The sequence below is a fragment of the Primulina huaijiensis genome, chromosome 17, assembly GCF_012295235.1.
Source record: "Primulina huaijiensis isolate GDHJ02 chromosome 17, ASM1229523v2, whole genome shotgun sequence".
Classification (NCBI taxonomy): domain Eukaryota; kingdom Viridiplantae; phylum Streptophyta; class Magnoliopsida; order Lamiales; family Gesneriaceae; genus Primulina; species Primulina huaijiensis.
Window position 1 is genome coordinate 770,716 of NC_133322.1, and position 25,096 is coordinate 795,811.

General features: G+C 36.4%; 3 protein-coding genes and 2 pseudogenes across 3 annotated transcripts; 3 read left to right on the forward strand and 2 right to left on the reverse strand.

Moving 5' to 3' along the window:
* The first annotated feature begins 76 nt into the window (after window positions 1-76).
* On the forward strand, window positions 77-2,259 carry LOC140963225 (B3 domain-containing transcription factor VRN1-like; annotated as a pseudogene).
* Window positions 2,260-2,816: 557 nt separating this feature from the next.
* Window positions 2,817-9,838, forward strand: LOC140963227 (protein root UVB sensitive 4-like; annotated as a pseudogene).
* Window positions 9,839-13,650: 3,812 nt separating this feature from the next.
* Window positions 13,651-15,334, reverse strand: LOC140962433 (protein JINGUBANG-like). Its single transcript, XM_073421321.1, has one exon. The coding sequence runs from the start codon at window positions 15,199-15,201 to the stop codon at window positions 13,774-13,776; it is 1,428 nt and encodes a 475-aa protein (XP_073277422.1). The 5' UTR covers window positions 15,202-15,334; the 3' UTR covers window positions 13,651-13,773.
* A 4,563-nt stretch (window positions 15,335-19,897) lies between these two features.
* Window positions 19,898-22,313, forward strand: LOC140962485 (calcium uniporter protein 2, mitochondrial-like). Its single transcript, XM_073421419.1, has 2 exons — window positions 19,898-20,544; window positions 21,693-22,313. Exons 1-2 carry the CDS (start codon window positions 19,996-19,998, stop codon window positions 22,137-22,139), a joined length of 996 nt encoding a protein of 331 aa, XP_073277520.1. The 5' UTR covers window positions 19,898-19,995; the 3' UTR covers window positions 22,140-22,313.
* Window positions 22,314-22,940: 627 nt separating this feature from the next.
* LOC140963447 (UPF0496 protein 1-like) lies at window positions 22,941-24,634 on the reverse strand. Its single transcript, XM_073422780.1, has one exon. The coding sequence runs from the start codon at window positions 24,470-24,472 to the stop codon at window positions 23,123-23,125; it is 1,350 nt and encodes a 449-aa protein (XP_073278881.1). The 5' UTR covers window positions 24,473-24,634; the 3' UTR covers window positions 22,941-23,122.
* Between the last annotated feature and the right edge of the window lie 462 nt (window positions 24,635-25,096).

Sequence of the window (25,096 nt, forward strand, 5' to 3'; positions counted from 1 at the left end):
AAGAAATATAAAAGTAGCGTAGCTAGAGATCGGCTTATCTGGCTGCCATTATACTGCGCGCGTTTGAACAGAGTAAATGTACCGAAAAGGTAGTGTAGCCGTAGTAGTTACGGGTAAAGTAAAAAACAAAAAAAGCTACTGTCGTTTAAGGATTCTTATGTGATTCTTGATTTTGCCTGACACATATCCAGCAAATTTTTGTTTTTCTTGGACATGTGTCAAGATCTTACAGGTTTTCCAGCATCGAAGGGGATTCTGTGAGCTCAATGCTACTGCAAAAATATTTCTTGCTTGTTACATAACAGCATTACAATCATCTATATTTTCTCCACCCTCGCTATGCGCTGATCTCAATATGCATCTTACTCGTTACATTTCATCTCCGAAACCAACAGGAATGACTAGCGATTATGGCCTCAAAAAGGGTGACAAGTCTGGTTCAAGTGGGTCTGCATCGGGGCAAAATTTTTCAAGATTGTCTCCAACCCGGGAGCACATGAACTTGTGAGTTTTTTCATGCCTCGTAACGCATATCTGTAAATTCTTGTTTGTAGTTCTTGATATCTAGATCTGTTCCAATATTTGATTTTTGTTCGTGAGGATGGTATATGGTATGTAGATTTGTTTATAGATCTGCTCTTGTTTTTACAATCACGTAACTTGGAAAGATTGGCGGGGAGACGATGCAATGTATATATTTAGAGATCAAATGCGTGCGGTTCTTTAAAATAATGTGCTTAAAGATTTCTATTTTTTGGTTATTGCGATAGTTGGTTAGAATGAGCTCCTGAAAAATATTTGGATGTTCTGTGTGTTGAGCTTTGTTTCTTTTCTTTCCATAGTTCTGATTTTTATACTTGAGATATGTTTCCAGAGACTTCCTCCTGATTTTACAAGAAGACGTGGGCACAATCTGCCAGACCGTGTCTCTCTCGAGGTTCCAAATGGTTTAGTTTGGAAAGTTGAACTAACACACTCCGATGGTGAAGCTTGGCTGCAGGGAGGATGGAAGCGGTTCGAAGAGTATTATTCCATCGGACTCGGGCACTTCTTGTTATTCAAATATGTTGAGATTCTCATTTTGAGGTTCACATATTCGACACCACTGCTACAGAGATAGAGTATTCTTACTATGATTCCCTTGAGAGAGACGCCGATATGAACCAAGTAGCTGAAACCGAGGAAATTGATTGTGAATCCGACGACTCTGTTGTATTTTTGAAAGAAATTTTGGCAGGGAAGAACGTAAGAAGAAAACATTCATCTCTGGATTCATCTCCAAAAATACGAAAGAATCATCGGATTCACAATCAAGCAGGGAAGAACGTAGGAAGAAAACATTCATCTCTGAGTTCATCTCCAAATCATCGATCTGATATCGGTAAGTTGTGTTTATGTTTTAGTCTGTTTAAAATCTTCTGATACATCTGGTGATGCAACCTTGAATGCGTGTGAATCAATGTGTTAGATGTGTTGTGAGATATCGTGTCAACGCATCGGAGGGATACATCACCAAGATTTGCTATACCATATTGATTCTCGGGGTTAAACTTTATTGAAACATGATATCAGGGGATTTTTGCTACTGTACGAGTTGCAATGTTATAATATCTTGTGTGTATATTTGTGCATAAAATGTTATTTTTGAAGTAACAGAATTGAAATACCTAGACAGGAAGCAAGTGAAACAGCAGGCAAGGTATGGTGACGACAAATTCAAAGCCTATACGAGGGCATTAGATTTCATGTCTGAGAAGCCAACCGAAAACCAGTTTACCATAGTTGTGATGCATCCATCTTATGTCTCCACTGGACGCTCGGCTTTGGTAATTCATCAATAGTTATCTTGAGTAATTATTATTTTTTCTATTATTACATATGCTACTTTTCATGAATCCTTAGTTTATGAATTAAAATCGCTTAATACTTTTATTTTTGTTGCAAGCATATACCGCTAGAATTCGCCAAAGAAATCTTGGTTGGTACGGGAAATAGCTCGATCCTCCTTGTTTTCGAAGGGAAGACATGGCTAGTAAGGTGCATTCATAGAAAACGGAGAGCTTCATTTACTACTGGATGGAGAAAATTTGTCCAGGACAATAATCTAAAAGTAGGCGACGCTTATGTGCTTGTAGTATCTAAAAAGATCAACATAGCATGTGAAGTTATTATTTTTCGTGGTTGATCGAATTCAAAAGACATGGATTGATTGTGTGCACTTTGGTTTTTATATGTTTTCATTGTAGCCTGTTGATTGTATTTCATTCCTGAATTATTGAACTTCTATTTTTAAGAAAAAATCTTTATAAAAAAGTATGATATTGACATTTTGCTGATCAAGTTTAATCGTAAGTGCACTCTACATTTTGGATTCCATTTGTTGATTTGAGAAGAGTAAAGTTTAATCTTATTTGGATTAAGTGATGGTAATATCTAATTTTGTGATCGTTAGATATTTTGATATGTTATACTCTTACAATTAAATTTAAGTAATACAATATAGATAAAACATTTTTATGGATACGTGAGACGGATAAACTCAACTCATATTTACACTAATAAGTAATATTTTGATATAAAAAAATAATATATTTTTGATTAATGATCCAAATAAGAGATTGATCTCAAAAAATTAATTCATGAGATCGTCTCACAAATTTTTTTTGCGTAAATCTAAAACAATTATATCTTAATATTTTTTTAAATAAAATTTAAATTACTCCCAAGATATTTTTAAAAAGATTAATCTAAGTATTATTTTTTTATCCCAATAAATTTAAATACTTGAACACAGTTGGAAATAGAAATTTCGAACGTCGTTCGTTTGTCGGTCGCCGGAGGCCCGGAAAGACATGAATGCGCAGGTACGGAAGAATCACACCATGTTCATTCTCATGGAAGCAACGATACACACACATTCAATCTCGCGACCCCATCACTGCAAATGGAATCCAACGCACAGCTTGAACATTCCCAGCCCCACCAAACCAAAACCTCTCTTAAACCCGTAATCTTGCCAAAAACTTCTTTAAGACCTCCTTCAGCTAAGCGATGAAGTCAGAAACTTTCGGATTCCCTTCTGTGGTTCGCAACTCTGGAACGGTTTCATGGTACGTTTGGGACAGAAGGGAGCTGAAATTTGTTTCTGTCGATGGGACTAATGGATTTCGTTTTGGGGATTTTTTTCGTTGATTAAGTAAGATGGGGTCAGGAAATTGGGTAGATTTTGTTGGTCTGCTGTGAGGAATTTCTTTCCTCCGAGGGAAGTGAGTGAAAACTATTTGGAGTATGTGAAATGGACATTCTTGAACAGAGTGTTCAGCTCTGGTCTTCAGGTTCTTGCTACACAGGTTGTTAGGTGAATTATTATGGAGTGGGGCCAACATTAAATTAAATAATAATAAAAACTCATCTCACATCGAATTTTTATTAAAACTGAACAAGAGAATTAGTTATAAATAGAGCTCAATTCCTTCAGTTATTGTATCCCAAAATCAAAAGCTTTTTAGCTTTGATAAATAGAGAGTGCATAAAAAAAAGAGTGTATTTTTTCTTGAGTGTGGGAATTCTCTTGTGTGAGTTAGAGAAATTATTTTCTCAGTATACTCGGGTTGGGAGAGTGAGAAATATTGAGTGTATTGGTGTATACACTTGTTGTAATATTTTTTCCAGTTATAAAAGTTGCAGTGCTCCGTGGACGTAGCCTATATTGGGTGAACCACGTAAATCTTTGTGTTCTTGTTGGTTATTTTATTCCGCAATTTTTGGGTACTATTATCATCGTGGTCGGCATCGTTTCGGGGGTGTAATTCCTCAACAACTGGTATCAGAGCCTTGTTGTGAAAATTCTTAAGAATTCTGAGTATGCTCTGTGGTTGCAGCTTTGTCTGATCTTCCACATCAGAAAAGAGTTTTTAGATTTTTTGCTAAGGCTAGAGAAGTGATAGCCGGAGATGATGGATCGGGACCGGGAATCAACAAGTTCGACGGAACAGATTTTTCGTTCTGGCGGTTACAGATAAGAGATTATCTGTACAGTAAGAAGCTGCATCAACCTCTATCAGGAAAGAAACCGGAAAAGATGGAGGATGATGATTGGGAGCTCCTTGACCGACAGGTTTTAGGTGTCATACGATTGACCCTAACAAAGAACGTGGCGCATAACGTGGCGGAGGCCAAAACCACGGAGGAGATGATGACCATTCTATCAGACATGTACGAGAAGCCATCAGCAAACAACAAAGTACATCTCATGAAGAAGTTATTCAACTTGAAGATGGGAGAAGGTGCTTCGGTGGCAAAACACATAAATGAATTCAACACGATTGTCTCCCAGCTGACATCGGTGGACATCAAATTTGATGATGAGATTCGTGCACTTATTCTTCTGGCGTCTTTACCAGAAACTTGGGAACCGATGCGGGCAGCGGTTAGCAACTCTGTTGGAAAAGGAAAACTACAACTCAATGATGTTAGAGATCAAATCCTAGCTGAAGAAGTTCGCAGGAAAGACTCGGGTGAAGCAACATCATCGAGATCTGCTCTAAATCTTGATAACAGAGGAAGAGGCAGGAGTGGTGAAAGGAGTTCCAACCGATGGCGCGGTAGATCCAAGTCAAGAAATGGAAAAGACAAAAACATCTCTGAAAAGAATATGAAGTGCTGGAGCTGTGGTGAGACTGGTCACCTGAAAAAGAACTGCAGATCAATGAAAAATAATGCCAATGCTGTCACTGATGAAGTACATGATGCTCTGCTATTATCCATGGAAAGCCCTGTTGATTCTTGGGTTATGGACTCGGGAGCTTCGTTTCATACCACTGGTGATCGCGATGTATTTGATAATTACATCGCTGGCGATTACGGAAAAGTTTTCCTGGCTGATGGAAAACCCTTGGAAATTGTTGGTATGGGTGATGTACGGATGAAGATGTCAAATGGATCTGTCTGGAAAATCAACAAAGTCAGACATGTACCAAATTTGACACGCAATCTGATCTCGGTGGGACAGCTCGATGATGAAGGCCACAATGTGACCTTCGGTGATGGTTCCTGGAAAGTGAACAAAGGAGCCATGATTGTTGCTCGAGGAAAGAAAACTGGAACATTGTATATGACTTCCAGTTGCAGAGACACATTAGCAGCTGTGGATGCTGGAGCCAATTCAAGTCTATGGCATTATAGACTTGGACACATGAGTGAGAAGGGAATGAAGATGTTGGTGTCAAAAGGAAAGCTACCAGAATTAAAGACTGTTGAACACCAACTATGTGAAAGCTGTATCTTTGGAAAGCAGAAGAAGGTGAGCTTTTCAAAAGGCGGTAAAGAACCGAAAGCAGCAAAGTTGGAGCTGGTTCATACTGATGTATGGGGACCATCTCCTGTGACATCCCTTGGAGGCTCGAGATACTATGTCACATTCATTGACGATTCGAGTAGAAAAGTTTGGGTTTATTTTCTGAAAAATAAATCTGATGTTTACGAGACCTTTAAAAGGTGGAAAGCCATGGTGGAAAATGAGACCAACTTGAAGGTGAAGTGCTTACGGTCTGACAATGGTGGAGAATATGAAGATGATGAGTTCAAGAAATATTGTGCACAGAACGGGATCAAGATGGAGAAAACCATTCCTGGTACACCTCAACAGAATGGTGTAGCTGAAAGGATGAACAGGACCTTGAATGAACGCGCAAGGAGCATGAGATTGCATTCTGGATTGCCAAAATCATTCTGGGCTGATGCTGTTAACACTGCAGCATATCTGATCAACAGAGGACCTTCGGTACCACTGGACTACAAAATACCCGAAGAGGTTTGGAGCGGCAAAGAAGTAAACCTTTCTTTCTTGAAAGTGTTTGGATGTCTATCCTATGTTCATATTGATTCAGCAAGCAGAACAAAACTTGATCCGAAATCAAAGAAGTGCTTCTTTATTGGTTATGGAGATAATGAGTTTGGTTATCGTTTCTGGGATGACCAAAATCGGAAGATCATTCGGAGCAGGGATGTAATCTTTAATGAGAAACTTCTGTACAAGGACAAGTCAGACATTGGAGCTGGAGATGAATGTCCTGAAGTCGAGAAGACTGATGAAGTGCCATTGACAAACATTCCTGTGAATGAATCGAAAACCAGTAACCAGGAAGATGAAGAAGAAACTGCACAAGATGATGACCCACAAACTCCGGTGATTGAACTCAGGAGATCTTTGAGAACCATTAGACCACCTGATAGATACTCCCCTGCACTTCACTATATTTTGCTGACAGACAAAGGTGAACCGGAGACTTATGAAGAGGCAATGCAAAATGATGATTCAACCAAGTGGGAGTTGGCCATGGAAGATGAGATGGATTCACTGTCATCCAATCAGACGTGGGAGTTGACAGAACTTCCGCAAGGCAAAAAGGCGTTACATAACAAGTGGGTGTACCGGTTAAAAGAAGAGCATGATGGTAGCAAGCGGTACAAGGCAAGACTTGTTGTAAAAGGCTTCCAACAACGGGAAGGAATTGATTATACCGAGATTTTCTCTCCGGTGGTTAAATTAACCACTATCAGGACTGTACTTGGACTAGTGGCGAAGGAAGACTTACATTTGGAGCAGTTGGATGTAAAGACTGCGTTTCTTCACGGTGACCTAGATGAAGAAATTTATATGAAGCAGCCACAGGGCTTTGAAGTACGGGGAAAAGAGAGAATGGTATGCAAACTTCAGAAGAGCTTGTACGGTCTCAAACAAGCTCCAAGACAGTGGTACAAGAAGTTTGATGGATTCATGAGTGAAAATGGATTCCTAAGGTGTCAAGCTGATCACTGCTGTTATGTGAAAAAGTTTGACGGTTCTTATATCATACTACTGCTATATGTAGATGATATGCTGATAGCTGGAGCTTGTCTGGAAGAAATTGATAAACTCAAGAAAGATTTATCAAAGGAATTTGCCATGAAGGATTTGGGTGCTGCAAAGCAAATCCTTGGAATGAGGATCTTCAGAGACCGGGTGAATGGATTCTTGAAGTTATCTCAAGAAGAGTACGTGAAAAAGGTGGTTAGCAGATTTAATATGGATGAAGCTAAATCTGTGAGTACTCCTTTGGCTAGTCATTTCAAACTAACCAAAGCACAATCACCATCGACGGAGCAGGAGCAGGCTTATATGAATAAGGTTCCTTATGCTTCTGCTGTCGGAAGCCTCATGTATGCAATGGTGTGCACAAGACCAGACATAGCACATGCAGTGGGAGTTGTGAGCAGGTTTATGAGTAATCCAGGAAAGCAACACTGGGAAGCAGTTAAGTGGATTCTCAGGTATTTGAAAGGTACTGCTAGTTGTTCTTTATGCTTCAGGAGATCAAAATTTGGCTTACAGGGTTTTGTCGATGCCGATATGGGTGGTGACCTGGATGGCAGGAAAAGTACTACTGGATATGTGTTCACATTAGGTGGTACAGTTGTAAGCTGGGTGTCTAAGCTGCAAAAGATTGTTGCGCTTTCGACTACTGAGGCTGAGTATGTTGCAGTTACAGAAGCTAGCAAGGAGATGATATGGTTGAAATCCTTTCTGGAGGAATTGGGTCAGAAGCTTGAAGATAGCACATTATACTGTGACAGTCAGAGTGCTATTCATTTAGCAAAAAATCCTGTTTATCATGCTAGGACAAAGCATATACAGGTTAGGTACCATTTCATCAGATCAGTGCTGGAAGATGGAGTCTTGATGCTGGAGAAGATTCCTGGAAGTAAAAATCCAGCCGATATGCTCACGAAGACGGTAACCATGGACAAACTGAAGTTGTGTTCAACTTCAGTTGGACTGCAAGAATAAATGAGGAGATATGAGCTGCTGCAATGATGATGTGAAGACGTGATTGAAATCAAGTCTTCAAGTGGGAGAATTGTTAGGTAAGTGGAGGGGCCCGCACAAAATAAAATATTCAAAATATCCCAATCCCACATCGGTTGTGTTGATAAAATTGCTGGAGAGAATTAGTTATAAATAGAGCTCAATTCCTTCAGTTATTGTATCCCAAAATCAAAAGCTTTTTAGCTTTGATAAAAAGAGAGTGCATAGAAAAAAAGAGTGTATTTTTTTCTTGAGTGCGGGAATTCTCTTGTGTGAGTTAGAGAAATTATTTTCTCGGTATACTCGGGTTGGGAGTGTGAGAAATATTGAGTGTATTGGTGTATACACTTGTTGTAATATTTCTTCCAGTTATAAAAGTTGCAGTGCTCCGTGGACGTAGCCTATATTGGGTGAACCACGTAAATCTTTGTGTTCTTGTTGGTTATTTTATTCCGCAATTTTTGGGTACTATTATCATCGTGGTCGGCATCGTTTCGGGGGTGTAATTCCTCAACACAGGTATTTAATTTGCCATGTTGGAGTTTTTCCTGTATAAATTTCTGATAAAAATTCTAGCGATAAATTTCAAATTTTGGGATGAATATGGAAATTTTTAGGAGCTCTGAGTTCTGGCTTTCGGTTGTCAATGCCTTGGTTATTTTGTGCGTGATTGAACTAAAATTTTATTTTGAATTTGTCGAGTTTAATTGTATGGGTTCAATTCGGATACCTGTTTTGCAACCAAGTTCTAAGTTTGGAAGCCTTTGCATAGACTGCTTTAAATTTTAAGTCTTGGGAATTTTTGGAAGGACTTTAAAAATTATTCGGGCTGGTTGTTTTAGTAGTTCTTGTTGCTTTGAGTTTTGGTTTGATTTGACTGGCGAAATTTCGATCGAATTGAATCTTTTAGTCGAAAATGTTGGTTGTGCTACTGTTTGTGAAATTATCCCTTTTCCTTTTTCGTGGTTGGTTGTGATGGTTCTGCAAAGAGAAAATTAATGGAATGATGTGATACTAACATAAGTGTGTGATTCAGTCAAGTGCAATTTTGTTTTTATGCTGGCATAATCTTGAGATCGATGACCTGTGGCATGTGATGATATTTACCTGTGCGTGTTCATGTTAGTGTCATTAATTTTTCCTCCCTATCCTTTTCTTCCAAATTTATGTTGATTCACCTGACATTCATTAGAAAGTGCATTTAACTGTGATGATTGAATGGTTGAAATTAGGCAATGTTTCGGGCAATTGGCTTTGGCTTTTCTCGTTCTCTCTCATCAGCAGTTGCTCTAAATTTGGAAATGAAGGATGAACTTGGGAGGCTGAGCAGGTGCATCTACACCGCTTCTCTTGCATCTGCTTTTGATACCAATCTAAAGGTACAGTCCCTTGCCCTTACTTAGAGGTGGGAGTATAAGTTCTCGTATTTGTTCATCAGATACTGATGAATAATGGATGTAGTTGTCGGTTCGTTATTTGTCCTGATCCAACTCCAAGCCCACTAGCATTGCAAGAGATTTTGCACTATGGGATTCACTGGCAACTATTGTATATCTACTCTTGCTTTATATTAATGATTAACCAAATTGTTAGAAGATTATTCATTATTTTATAATTTCGTTCTCGTATGTTCTATATTTGGGCATTACATATTAGTGAACTGTATTTCTTCATTGAATTGTGTGTGGTGGCTAAATACAGAAAGAAATGTCATTTTGTTTATGCAGTTAGATTTTTGTGAAATCCTTTAACAAAATTGCTGACTTTGTCTTATTTGAAACAGGAGAGAGTTAGGTTCTCGACCTTTGTGTTGTTCAGTTTGAGCATTGGAGTTGAGTTGTTGACTCCCGTCTTTCCTGATAATTTTCCGCTACTTGCAACAATGTCCAACATTGCTAAGCAAATAAGCTTTGTTGCCATCTTGCAACTGGTGTGGGTGTTAGATATCTATTCTTTTACACCATGGATGCATTCTGCATACAATTCATGTAATTTAGACAATTAGCTTTTTTAGTACGGTAAGTTTTTTACATCTGAGAGTATGCAAATAAATTTTCTTTTCTTAATATAATGGCAACCAGTTCAGTATATATAAAATAAGGTTGTATGTTGTTAGTCTGCAATGCATAGAAGGTTTGCATCTTCGGACAATCTTGACGAAGTTTCTGCGAAATCCCAGGTAGATTCAGGATTCCATTCGAATTGATGTAATAATTCTCCATTCTGTTGTATGTTGTTAGTCTGCATTGCATAGAAGGTTTGCATCTTCGGACAATCTTGACGAAGTTTCTGCGAAAGCCCAGGTAGATTCAGGATTCCATTCGAATTGACGTAATAATTCTCCATTCTATGAAATCTAATTCGTGATTCGGGTTTCAGATTCAAACAGTGTGATTTGATAATATAGCTCTTTTGCTCACGGCCACCCTGAATATCAGGATTAAAAACAATTAAAGGTTTCTAGTCTTCTTCTCATATTCTCCTGAATTTCTATGTTTCACATGTCATTGGATATTACTAATTGAAGTGTAATAGGTTGGTTAGAGCTTAAGGGAGTACATGAAATTAGGATTATTTTTCAACTTAAAAGGATTACTAAGATTAATTAAGACTTGCTGTGTAATTTTTAACTTCTTTGTTATGTTGCGAAGATTGCTGGCTGCCCTACCATCTGTTGCATGCCCCATCTTCTCTGCTGTTGACCTTTTTGGGATTTATCAAGGGTTAAAACATGTGCATTTGCAAACTTGAACTAAGGTTTGTTCTGTGTTATATTGCATAAGTTTTTATCAATCAATATTGTTTATTNTATTAAACACGATGATCTATTTTTTAATTGAGGGAAATGTACCCTTTTTTTTTAATTACGGGTAGCAACAAAGCTTGTACGTAATATAAACTTTAATTATTTTTGTTCAACTACACAAATTCTACAAAGTGCCATATGCATGATGATTCTTTATGGTACATAGGCTTGTTACATTCGAAAGGGCCTCAGTGTGGTCGATTGGGAGAATATATTTGAAGCTTGTGATTCGTCAGATTCAGTTATCGAGTGGTTTATATTGATGGAGGTAAGCAAGAACAATCTTGCTTTGTTGAATGAAAATATGTCAAGCACAGGATGGTCTAACAGAAATGTCCTTTTGAGCACACAGGAGCAAGCAAGATATAGCTTTGTTACTGACTGAAGTTGGTTGAGGCTGAGCGAGGTGCTGCTGAAAAGTCGGGTCTGCTGCTATTAGATGTGCTGCTTAGGCCTGTACAATTCTTGAACTATTACAAGTTTGGCTTCATGGCTACAAGTTTCTTCATCATAAAGACCAGGTTGATAAAAAAGAATAAAAAATCACTTGCTTGCTGGTCTTTCATTCGTTGAGATGTCCTGGTGACCTGGTCCTAACATTGGTCCATTGTACGTAGATAAATGTTTGTTTGTTTTGTCATAATTTATTCCATTGTACGTAGACATATAAATGACGAATGTTTCTTGAATTTACAAAAAATAAATAGATAAATACCTTTCATCTGCACGCTAGTAAAAAACCATTCACTGACGTCGCCAAGGTATGTATATTCAGTGGCTTTCATTTCTTGAGTTTTCCAATCATATCCTTTACTCTAGGATATAATTGCCAACCTGATAGGACTGCTAACGGGGCATTAAATTTCTTATAAATGACATTTTTGCTACAAAGTACAAAGACGTAACGCAACCTGTTTTTTATTAAATAAAAATAAAATATTTTGTAATTTGAGGAAAATTATATTTTGGTTCATCAAAAAACATAAGACAACATTAAACTTAGTTAGTGTAAGCTTTTCAACTATAACATATCTATTTTTTTTTATATTTTTTTTGGGTAGAACATACCAATTTTGGTTTTTCCAATCAAATTATCCTAATAATAACTATTGTAAGGACATCAAGTTTGATAATATGGTTAGCAAATTCAAATATTATATGGAGACTTTGGAATTTTGAGCGAAATCCAAACTAATGGTTGTAAAGTACGTGTGAAGATTATGAAATCTTCGTGAAATGTAAACGAAAAAAAAAAATACTTAGAGACGTAAACTTTTTCCATTATTATTCTATAGGGAATGAACAGCATAAGTTAGGCCATTCAAACGGGGTATTTATATCAATTGCACATCAATTTCAAGTTGTCACAGGTTAATTGCACATACATTTACATTATTTTAGGAATATACATGTACTTTGTGCTAATCTAAGGTAGAATCAAATAACTTATTGAACATTTCGTAATAAACAATGCATAAATTAATATTTTTTTCATGTGAGAATAATAATCTCGATTTTTTTCTGAGTTACGATAATTTTGACTCTGAAGGAGGAAAAGGTGATACCAAACTCCCATGGTACATACATGCATGCATGATGCATACACACATAGAGGTCAAAGTTAAATAATTAAATAGATGAAAGCCTACTTAATTTCAATAAATATGGTTTTAATTAATTCGATGGCTAATCAATCATAGTTTCTCACCCGTCCAGCTACCCTCTCCGTCTATGTTTACACTCCACGTACTTTTTCATATAATAGTCTCTTGTAATACGGTCTCATGAATTTTTATCTGTGAAACGGGTCAACCTTACATATATTNATACACACGCACAATATTTTAGATATATAATATTTGATTTTTAGTTAGTTATTGAGCAATAAAAAATTTTAAAGATGCCATCGAGTACTTCTTTCCACACAAATTTGTTTATCCTTTGAATTTATGCTATTGGTTTCAAAATTGAAATACATATTTCTTCAATGTGATTTGACTTCGCATCAATTCTCTAGAAAGAAAAATTGCCTCAATGGTCAAACACCGTATGGAGACAATCTTACGTGCTATAAACATTCTCGCTTTCACATTTCGGTCCCACCGAATTAGTTCAAATAACACAATTATTATTATTCAGTTAGGATTTGTTCCTAATTAAATATCACGAATTTGGTTCTTTCTTAAAAATTCATTCAAGGATCTAACTATTTAGCCGCAAATCGTAATTCATTTAAACATAATTATTTATATTTGTATATTGTGAGTGTAGATGGAAATTTTTTGGAAAAATAACACTGATTATATTTTGTTTTTGAAAAATAATTATGTATTCAGATATACTTGGAATGATTATTTTTTAAAAAAAAATTGAAGAAAGTTATTTTGTTAATTATTAGTATAAATGAGGTTAACATAATATATATGTAAACAACCAACTTGTTGATCACATCTCGGAGCAAGCATGGTTATTTCATCCTAAAAAACATATTGATGTGAGAGGCCTCAATAAATTATTGGTAGACTGTGTAATGAGAATGAAAGAGATTAAAATAAAAAAAAAAATTGTCACAAAAAATATTATGATATCGTTTCAAGGATCAATTTTATGAGACAAATCTCCAATCTGATCTGACTCATGAAATAATATTATTTTTTATGCTAAAAGTATTAATTTTTTTTCTAGATATGGATCGACCGTATTGATTCGTTTCACGTATAAAGATTCGTGAGATTGTTTCATAGAAAACCTACACTTATTTCATACTACGCTAGGATACATTTTTATACACTCAATGCATATGTTAGTTGTAATCATTAATTAATAATGAATTATGATCACCCATGTTCTTCCACTCACCCGAACGTGCAGGCAAGCCATCCATTAATTAAACAAAATTCACATAAAACGATAAAATGGTGGATCTCGCTTGAAATATATTGCAACAAAATCAGAATAAAGCACATATGTATATTTTTAAGAAATTATGATGTATAGAATAAAATTTTCTGGATGAAGTTATATGTTTAGAACTAATTACAATATATACACCTATATGTTATATATATTGATTTGTGAAATTAATCGAGCCTCAAACAGCTATTTTTTTTTCAAAAAAAAATTATTTTGCTCCATGGCTCACACTACTAGTACAGAAGCTGCAAGCAGAAATGTTTGTCGGAGATGCACTGCGATTAATCTCAGGCTGAAAATGCAGCGGGGCACGTGGCGGGGGTTGCATGGCCGCAGCCGTCAAAGCAGACACCCGCCATATCTTCACCGATTTATCAAGGCTGCCGCTGTACACCACATAGTGCCTATCAAATTCGCTGGAATAATCTCCTTTCTCCTCCTCCGCGGCCAAACATTTCACTGGACCACTGTGCCCACTCAGCACTGATAAACAAATATGGCTATCTCCTTCCTTTCTCCACACACAAATGTTTGTGTCCGCCGAACCACTAAACACCAAAGTCCCCGCTGTCGCAAGGCACAAAACTGCAAGCTTATGGCCCCTCAGAACCCCTCCGTGTGAAAGAGAATTGCCGCGTTCCCAGAAGTTGACGAGCCCGTCTGATGATCCGGAGTAGAGAACTGTAGCGGAAGCGTCCACGGCTAATGATGTTATGGCACAATCTTGCTTCAATAATATCTGCGAAAAGATATGTTTCGTACTGCCTTTAACTTGCATTTCCCTCCGCCACACCTTGACAGTTCCATCGGCGGAGCCTGTGAAAACCAGCCCATTGAACCCGGAAACCACTGAATTTACTGCATCATCGTGCGCGTCGATTGATTCCAGGCATTTCGAGTCGTTAATTCGCCACACCTTAAAGGTTTTATCCCACGAGCCGGAGTATAATAATGATTTGTCCTCGCTCAAGCTGAGAGATGAAATAGCGTCGACGTGTTTGATCCATATCGCGTTCCGATGTCTCCTGATCTCAACGTAGTTTTTGGGATTCAATGAGCTTTTTATGGTGTCTCTGAATGTGGGCAATGTCCCGATTCTTTTGTAAATGCTCGGATCCTTTCTTGACACCATCCACACCCGGATTTTCCCATCCTGGTGACCCGAAAATATCCTGTCCCCCACCATGATTATTGCCTTAACCAAACCGGAATTGCATTTGAACCCGGAGAATTCCTTCTGATTCTTCCACACCCTTATGTTCTTGCTGTCGGAACCCGTGTACAGCAAATCCCCGGAAGCTGCTAACGAATAAATATGGCCTTCCTCACGCACAAGGGATCCCATCAAGCCTGTGTAAGAATAACCATTTTCAGACTGGACGTGGGAAGACCAGGGAGATTTGGATAACGGAGATAGGGGTTGGCCGCCCCACGATGGGGTTGAATATGGCGACGGAGATTCCCATGGGGCGGTGCTGTAGGTGGAGCTGATGTCGGAGGTCCTCGAAGGCGTCCTATCTTGGTTTTCCGGGATGGCATCCGTCGTGCTGCTGAGGCGGAAGGAGTATTCTTGTGAATCTGATTGCAACATGTTGCCGAACGTTTGTCTCCTCGTGGTGCTGGTTTCTGTTGCCATATCCTTTTCCCTGTTCTTGAATTCTTCTTCATATGCTAAAAAACCGGGGATTGAATGTTTGAAGATTAAACATATAAAGAAAAAAAGTAGGCAATCTAAAAGTCTAATAAGGAGAGAAGAATATTTAAGAAAAACTGTAAATCTATCCACACCTATATATGTATATTTATGTGAGAAAGATACATGAACGAATAGTTTGATATATTATATTAATAATTGATTATGCCACGTTGTCCGACTCTTCAATTGCTTTTTTTGGTATTTTTAATATAATTTATAATTTTATTGGTAACATCATTATGGACGAATGTAATTCCAAATAATATATTTAATTGGGTTCTTATTTTAAAAAAAAAGGAAAAAACTAATCCCAACTGTTACTAAACAGCATAATAATGAAATGCATGCAAACTGATACACGAAGTTGAGGTTTCATAAATTTATCGATGACATAATAGAATAATTGAAAAATATTAAAATCTTTATCTCTGATACAAGTCAACCATATTTACATTTATAATAATAAGTAATAAGTCTCACAAAATTGACTATTGAGATCATATCACAAAAGTTTTTGTGATATATATTAACTCACATGATATCCGATTTTGTCTATTATTAGTTGCGCCATTTAATATATTTGGGAGAAAGGTTTCTTTCGCGGGGAAGTAAATGTTGGTAATTATGGTGTGCTACAATTTGTCAAACACGATTTGATATTTCGCAGCTACCGTAGAACAAAGGATTTGGATATTCATGCCGCACAAGTTATCTAGCTTGCCAAGGCAAGAAATTTTGTTCTACAAGTTTTATTCATCGTGATGCATCCAAAGGTAATATTTGGACATTGAATCAAAAAGATTACATGTGTTAGCTAATAATATTAGGCTATGTTTGGTAGCCACTCAGGTTTGGTTCATTTTTAATTTAATATGTAGACCATTGATTATGATTGAAAGTCCTCACTATTTATATTATTTGTGTGATTAAATATCATTTCTCAAAGGTGTGATAATGTATAATTTTTGAATAGTGATAATGATAAGATTGTATATTAACCATAATACCCTTGAATTGTTTTCTTCAATATAATTTGAAAATTAAAATTAGTGAAAATTTAATAATTAATATAATATTTAAATTTTTATTATATTTTTTATAAATTAATTTCATATATTTTTATTATTTTTAATCATTTAAAAAAAATAAATTGTAATGCAAATCTATCTTAAATTAAATTTTTATAAATTTCTAATCTTGTTAATTAATTTTTTATGAAAATAAATATTTATTAAATTCTAATTTATTTTGTTTAATGATTACCGTAATATTTTCAAATATATTTCTGATAAATATATTTAAATTAATTTTAATAAATATAAATTATAATTATAAATATTTAATTATCTATCAAATTATTTTAAGAATATTTATAATTATTTTAAACAAACAATAATATTGTAATTATTTCTAAACTTTATTTAACATTAACATTCAAAATATTATTGCTATTTTAATTATTAAAGTAAATGCATATTTACAAATTTATTTTTAATATTTATATTTAAATTAATTTTAATAAATGTAAATTATAATTATAAATATTTAATTATCTATCCAATTATTTTAATAATATATATTTAACTAACACTTGAGGCATTTTGGTCATTGCAATAAAATTTAAAAAATTAACCAATCATTTTAAAATCATACCAAACACCATGTTATTTATCCCACCATACTATTAATTCATATCTCTCATTTTTTAATCACTCTAATTACTAATCATTTACTTATCACATCACACGTACCAAACATAGCCTTAAATTATTAAGAAATTTTGGGTCCTCGATTTTAATGAAACATGTATAAAAGTGAGAACTTTTCGGTGACGAAATTAATGGAAAACATGTGGTAATGCAAAGGCTATTGACTTCAATTTTTAGCACAAGTGGCTACGGTGTACAAAACGTATTTACATTTAGCTCAACGTAATACATATTATTAGTTCCTTAAAAAAATACATAATATTAGAAGTTAATAAATTTTTTAGGGGTTATTATTTTAGAAAAATGTTTCCAGAAAGTGTATTGTTTTGATTGCCATCCATATCACTATCTTCAAAAAAATATTGCCTCTGCAGGGGGGGTAATGACAAATTCCTTCAAAAAATTCAAAACAAATGGATATGCCCGAATTTCGTGTTATAGTGGATGCTAATGTTAGAATCCTTTTCATCGAGTTAGATATTTGTTGATCTTGGACCGAACCAACTGGAGATCGACCATTCTGACTTCTCTGCTGATTCCCCACATTTTCTTCAGCTTTCCGTGGTCGCTGTTCAACTTGTGGAAACTCTTAAATATGTTGTGTGTATATACATCAAACAACAAGGATTTTGCAATGTTCTCATGATTGGATAACCAAATCATTGACAAGTATTTGGTCCGATGACTTGAATAGGGGAGAGGTTGGTAAATGGATTGCTTTCATTGCAGTTGTACTAAGGCTTTTCTTCCCCCGACATTTCCCAGGTAGCAAGCTAGGTCGTCATGGTTATTTTCTCTCTCTTTTCTGTCATAATACTATGTTACAGTGTAAAACCATTGGTCTAACTCTACAATGGTTGCAGACTGGATGGAGATGCCTGCAGGTTCACTGATCCTTCTATTGGTGGTTGCCCGGATTTCTTCGCTCATACGCTGAGAGGGAACTGGATTGGAGTAGCAATATGTCTTGCTATTGGATGTTATCTACTGCAAGAACACATACGGATGAACTCGATCTTCAAGATTCCGAACGTTCTTCGAAACATTTGAAGCCCGTTTGGTCCAATTTATAGATTGTTTGAAATCAATTATATTTCATGCACTTGTTTCTTTTTTTTTTTTGTTGAAAGATAATATTTCAGTGAAATAGATTTTTTTGTGGTAGAGCAAAATCGTTATGACGATGTCTCGAATCAGGGATGTATCTAAGATTTTTTCGTTGGGGGCTTCACGTCTGAATTATAGAAAAATGAAAGTTCGAAAATTCTAAAACTTTTATTTCAAAATAATATAAGCACAAACAAAGTAACAATCGCAATTTACGTCAACAGAACTATATATATTACTTTAGACGCAATATGCAATTTTTCAAAAGATCGAACCTATCAATTATATATTGAAAATCAATATCACAAGCAATCTCTCTCAATATAAAAATCTTAGCATTGTTAATATATTGTTGATCTATTTTGTTTCGAAATTAGGTCTTGAGAAACACAGTAAATGTAAGTAAATATCGCAGTTCTCAAAAGATGAATGAAGTAATATAACGTTTTAAAAGACGTAGAAGGTCGAACATGAACAAACGAACGAAAACGGTAAGACAAACCGAAACATGCATGAAGTACAATGTCCTTAAAACAGATTCGTCCCCTCCGATGTGTGCTTCAAGAATCAAGTTAGACGATTGTTTCTCAAGATACTACTAGACAACCAGTAGCAACATAATGCAGAGACGATAAGAGAAATGAAAGAAATATGTGAGTGATAAAGATGTTTGAAGGACTCGGGACTGTCTCTATATATAAGCATTTGGGTTTCACATAGACAATCATAGATTGGCCATCGATCCGAAAAGCCAAAAATCACTCAACTAGAACATCAGCAGTCGAACATGTGGAACGTCACATATCTACAGTGAATTTTTGAAAGTAAAAATGCTGGAAAATAGCAAAAATCAAGTAACCTCGGTAGACATTTTTGCATGCCCGACATTCGACAGCGCACAAGTCAAACTTTTTCCAATATAAATCGAGCCCTTGATTTGTTTGATTATTTATGTTGCTATTAAGCTATCGATCGAGTAAAAGTTAGGTCAATAAAATTATAATTTATAATTTTATTTTCATACGTTTTATTTTTTGGGATAAATTTACATAATCGTTAATAAGTTGCTGACAAAGCAAATTATTTGGTTCAATTGCTTTGATAATTATAACTATTACTTTTTTACTTATTTTGGTTCTTAATAATAATAGAATATCAACTCGATTATTTGATTTTTGGGGAAGATAATGGAGTAAATTTAAAATTTGAATAATTCGATTATTGACTATTTATTTAACGTGCGGAGCGAGTTCCTAAATCCATCGGGTTTCGGATATGGTCTTGGTTATATTTTATGTGGCGACACGCTTGCCTTATCAGACAACTGTCCCATGCCAGCCACTCCACCTTTTTCGGATTATTCGTAAATGAAAACAAAGATAATCCAACCACGTCATCTCGTGCTAGTTATCCTGTACTCATCGTCTATTAATCTTTTACTGTGGACCCGTTTCTACAATTTACCCATTTTTATCTTACATAAGAGAAATTGCACTTCAGTCCAGTTTTTATTCCATTAATTATTTAGATTAGAAAATAATTTATTTTATTTAAATCACTCATGCGTTAAACACTCCTAAAATTCATGATTGTCTTTTGAAAATAAATTTTGTCGCAAACCCTTTTGGAACGAATTTCTAATAAGAAAATTTCATATTTCAATATAAATAAATAATATTGAATGGCTCTGGTAAAGAAAGAAAAGGGATATTATTGTTTCTGTATTAAAAATTTCAAAATGTAAATAATATATGCATAGGGGTTCAATGCAATTTCCGAGTAAGCAGACGGTGGAACACGCCCTGCTGTAGCCAATAATTCCTCCACATTTTTCATAGTGCTATTTATTCACAGGTTTCACGTAGTCGAATCGCCGCATCAAAAGTTTTCCAAAATCTTCGCATTTTAATCATCGTCAATGGCGTTCAGGAAGTCGTTAACCAAACGCCTGTTCAACATACCAAGAGTCCCAACCCCATCCCTAACAAATTGTCGTGTTTCCTCATCATCAATGGCTGTGAAAGCAGCCGCGTTTCATCGTCGAGAAACGCCTGATAAACTAGACCATGATCCGGGAGACGACACCGTTTTCCGGAGATGCTTCCACCGCATCTCGGCGTCTGCCGCATCACCTGAACTGGGTTTTTTTCCCACCGGAGAAAGGCTCTTGGACAAGCTTCGGGGGATGGACATTGTGAAAGAGCGGATCAGAATTGGTGAAGTGTCGCCGCCGAAGGAGATGTTGACGGAGGTGGACGCGAAAAAAGTCCTCTTGGTTTCACAGATTGAGATTTTGAAATCGAGGCTGAGGAAGATTGAAAAGGGTTGTGTTTCTTATTCGGAGTTCTTGCAGATTTGTGTTCAAGAATGCTCGAGCCATGATCATGGGATTAAATTTGCTAAATTGCTTGATGAATCGGGGGCTGTTCTTGTTCTTGGAAATTTTGTCTTCCTCAGGCCCGAACAGGTTGGTTTTTTATTTCTTTCTTTCTTCTTTGTCTTGTAATTTATTTTAAACCACGCCATGTGTTCAATGATTTTTTATGGCTTGCTTGGAATTAGATTTAGTTGGGCTAGATTAAATTTGATTTTTTATTTTATGTTTTCAAGATTTAATTTGAAGACCTGAGAACTGATTAGCTTTTTTATGATGTGTGTTGTGTTTCAGTGTTCTTCAACAGGAAAGTGAAATGAACCAAGATCTCTTAATACGAGATGGTGACTTTTATTTGGAGTGGATCACTGCTCAATGCATCAGGATTTTAAACTGATGTTAATTCTTTAAAAAAAGCCTGGTCGGTCTGCAAGAGATGGTTTCCCATTATTTGAGCTGAAAAAATGTTATTTAAGGGAAATACTAGAAAAAATCGAAACCTTTTTTTTTGCTGTCCCCTTGCACGCCTTTGTCTTGGTAGCAAGCATTTATGTGACATAAAACTACACCTCTTATTGCATAAAGGGGGGCTGAACTCTTCAAACAAAAAATTTGAACATTTTGTGTAATTTTCCAAAATGTGCTGCTTCACATGTTAAAATGCATTGAATTGGCAGTTAAACACGTTACTTGCCCTCCACAGAATTTGTAGGTCCCCTCCTGATCGAGGGTGTGAAAAGTTTTATATGATTAGTGAGAAGGATCGAATTTGTTTTATGAGTTTTTTTTTTTTTTTTTGACGAGGGGAAGCGAATAGAGGAGGATGAAAGAGCATCCAACTTCAATTCCTTTTTATTTCATCTTCTATTGATGGATTAACGTAAGACTCTGTTGAAAAATGACGGTGAATGGAGTGTAAGATCTTGTTCATCTCTAGTTTAAGCTTTTTCGGAGGGAAAAGTCAAAAGAGATTGATGTGCTGACTAGTATTTGGTGTCAAACACTCGCATAGATGTGATCTTGACAATGTAGGCTAGCTTTTTGACTGGTACACTTTTTGGTGACAGAAAGGTTAGCTGAGAAGGGAATAGAAGGTAGGAGGATCTGAAAATTTATTAGTAATGAAAAAGTATATCTTGTCCTAAACTTGAATGGCTCATTAAAAATGATCATATCTGAAACACAGAGATGAACTGAATCCAAGTTTACCCAAATCTTGTGTACCTTTTCATATGATACAGGTGATGAAAGCCATCCAAGGCCTAATCCCTTCACCTGCAGCCCACAACCCAAGCGATCCAACAATGAAGGAGCTCCAAGAAATGGAGAAGCGAAAGTCAGCCATTGATGAGAAAGCAGAACAGCTTGTGAGACGTGAGCTCTTCTGTGGATTAGCCTGTTTGGTCATCCAGACAGCTGCGCTCATGAGGCTGACGTTCTGGGAACTTACATGGGACGTAATGGAACCTATCTGCTTCTATGGTGCGTCTATATACTTCATAGGCAGATATGGCTTCTTCCTAAGAACGTCCAGAGAGCCCTCGTTCCAAGGGTTTTTCGAGAGCCGGTTTATCACCAAGCAGAGGCAATTGATGAAGCTTCAGAATTTTGATGTCGAGAGGTATAATGAGCTCAAGAAAGCTTGCTATCCTGATCCAATGGCACCCCAAGAACATCTGAGAACGTAGAAGTTCTGATCTTTTCTGAGATGGACATACAAATTTTTTGAGAAAGAATTGAGTAAAGTACAGTTTCGGTTTTTAACATTTTATATTTAGATACTCAAAAGAGATGTATTTCTCGGCGGCAATGTCATCACCAATGTATTAAATTGAGGCTTTTTTAGTATTGAATTCGAATTATCTAATTCTTCTTTTGTGCTGCATGTTATTCTACTACTGTGTTTTGCACGTGTTCTTTGGAATGTATCGTGAACATTTGGTTAATGTAATTGAAGATGGTAGCGTATTTATAAACGTTCCAAGCAATTGGATTGACAATAAATAATAGAGAACGTATTGTTTTAGTAAGATTTATGTTATAGGAATGGTACACAGCGAAGTGCTCGTCAAGGAAATACAACTCTCTTAAGTTTTGTAAGAGACCGAAGATTCGAACCCCAGCCCTCTTTAATTTTTTTTTTATCGGGCAGAGGAATCAAACCTTGACCCTAATTTAAATTTTTTCAAGGGGCCGGAAATTCAAACCCCTGCCGCTGCTTAAATATTTTTTAAAATTTTTTGTGAGGCCGAGGATCCAAATTCTGAAAAATTTTGGTTTGTTTATTTGAAATAAATCATTTTTCAGTGAACATCAATATCCATCCTTAGATACACTTTTGAGGTAGTTAGAGGTTGCAAAAATGAGATACTTAATATTTACTAATATATGTGATGTGAGGTCTGAAGCAGCCTACCCTACTGCTGAGAATTTTCACTGCATCCAAACGCCAGAATTCAGACAACATACACCAGCTATGAGAATTAGAATAATCCGTTCATAAAATGAATATTTTATTGAATAAATAAAATATATGATCATTATACATGACAAATATGAGAGATATGTGCTAATCCAACAATGAAGTATCTATCAAATTGCACCTATAAGCCTTTCTTATACATTATCAGCATCAATTCTCTACATGGTTTAACAGCATCAAGCACATCCATCACGAAAACGTACCAATATCCTGATCCGTGCTGCCAGGATGATTAATGATCCTACGTAGAATCAAAGTCCTAGCCATCCTCGTTTCTTGAGTGCACTTATTTGCATGGTGACTCAAGTCATGAATCGTCTTGATAAAGCCATCAACTTCTTTTCTGATCTCCTTCATTGCTATCACCACCACCTCGTCATCTTCCCTCACCGCGAATTCGGCATTTCCCAATAGTGATTCAATCTTGATTCGAAACTTCTCGACTAGAATCCTTATGCTGTCCAAATCTTTGATGATGATGTAACTCCCAATCTGCATTGAACTAATGAGCTCTCTCTGCCTCATCAAATCCTTCTCGCAGTTTTTCCAAATTGAGTTAAGCCATTTTCCCATTGACCCTAAAGGCACAGCCGCAGCTGCAGCCAGAGCCACCACCACTGGTGGAGCAGTGACAGCTGCAGCCACCACCGAGCAAATCAAAACCGAAACGAAAGCTGACACAAATATCACATTAGACACCTTCTTCCATGCCTTCAATTTCTTTAGTTTCTTATCTAGCTTCTTCTTTTTTGTCTGCAACTTCTCTAACATCAAAATTTGTTTCGAGTAAACTGAATTAAATGCCTTAAAGAACTCCTGCGTAAAGGGATCCCCTGCCTCCCTGAATCTGCTCAATTCCTCTACAGTTTTTGAATAATTCTTAACAGGCCCTTCTCCACTGTACTCGCCATAATGTTCTTCTTCGAATTTCTTGAGCGCTATATTGATAATTGACTCTACAATCCCGGCTTTTTTGAGACAAGAATCAAGGGCAGTACAGAAATCTAGGGTTAACAGACTGTTCTCGAAGTAATCGTTGACTAAATCGAAGAGTTCTTGGTTTTTCCAAATGTCTGTCTTGTTTCGCAAAATGATTTGAACCACTTCATGATTCATTTCCAGTAAACTCTCGGTGACATCGCGAAGAGAATCTAGGGAAAGAGCGCGAACCTCGACGTCAACGGCTATGGAGTTGATGGCTCTGGCCGTGCGGAGTTGGACAGTGGAGTCAAAGCTCCGTAGATCCGGATCATCTCGGCACGCTGCTTCGTATGAGTTCAGATCGGCGTCATCGGTGTTTGAGTTTGGATCGGAGGTGGATCGAGATGGTGGGCGGCCGCTGCTACTGCTACCTCGGTCGATCTCATCGGCGTTGAAACCCGGATTGAAGGTGGTTCGAGGAGGGCGGTGGCGGCTGCTGCTGCTGTTGTTTCCATTCATTTCATGGGCGTTTGTGTTTGAATTGGTGGTGGTTCGGGGTGGCGGCCGTCGGCGGCTGCTGCTGGTTCGCCCGATTCTGAGGCTCAATTGATTTCCCATTTTATGGAAATCGGATGATTCTTGAACTGGTTTGGCAAGTGTAGGAATGGGGGGCGGGAGTGCGGAGGCGACTGAGATGGCGAGCGGAGGCGCGTAGAGCAATCGATGTGAATGTTACTTCTTCCTGGAGATTTCAGTGAGAGTAGAGGAAGGAGAGAATGTGGCCGAATTTAAGTTTTTTTTTTTTTAAAAAAAAAAAAAACAGGTGACCCGACCCGAAACTATTTTGACCGTTGACCACGTCAGAAACGTGTGGTTGACTCTATATTTTATTTTACGATTGCATCTAACAATGCAACTTTTTTTTCAAAAAAATACATATTTTTTTAATTTTGGAACATCCAAAAATAAAATCATACATAAAGTTATTTATAAATTTATAAAAAAATTATTGATTAGAAAGTAGCGATCAGGTTAATTAATTTAATGTAGTAAAATGATATTATATTTTTTATTTGAGTTTAAGACAATGATTTGACAAATGAATATGAAATGATATTATTTTGTTAGCTTTTTAAATACATTGTACTAATTCATTAATAAAAGAAAGTAGGAATAAATTAAATTTTTTAAATGGTACTTTGATATCAATTGTAGTATCGAACACTTGTCACTTTATCTAAA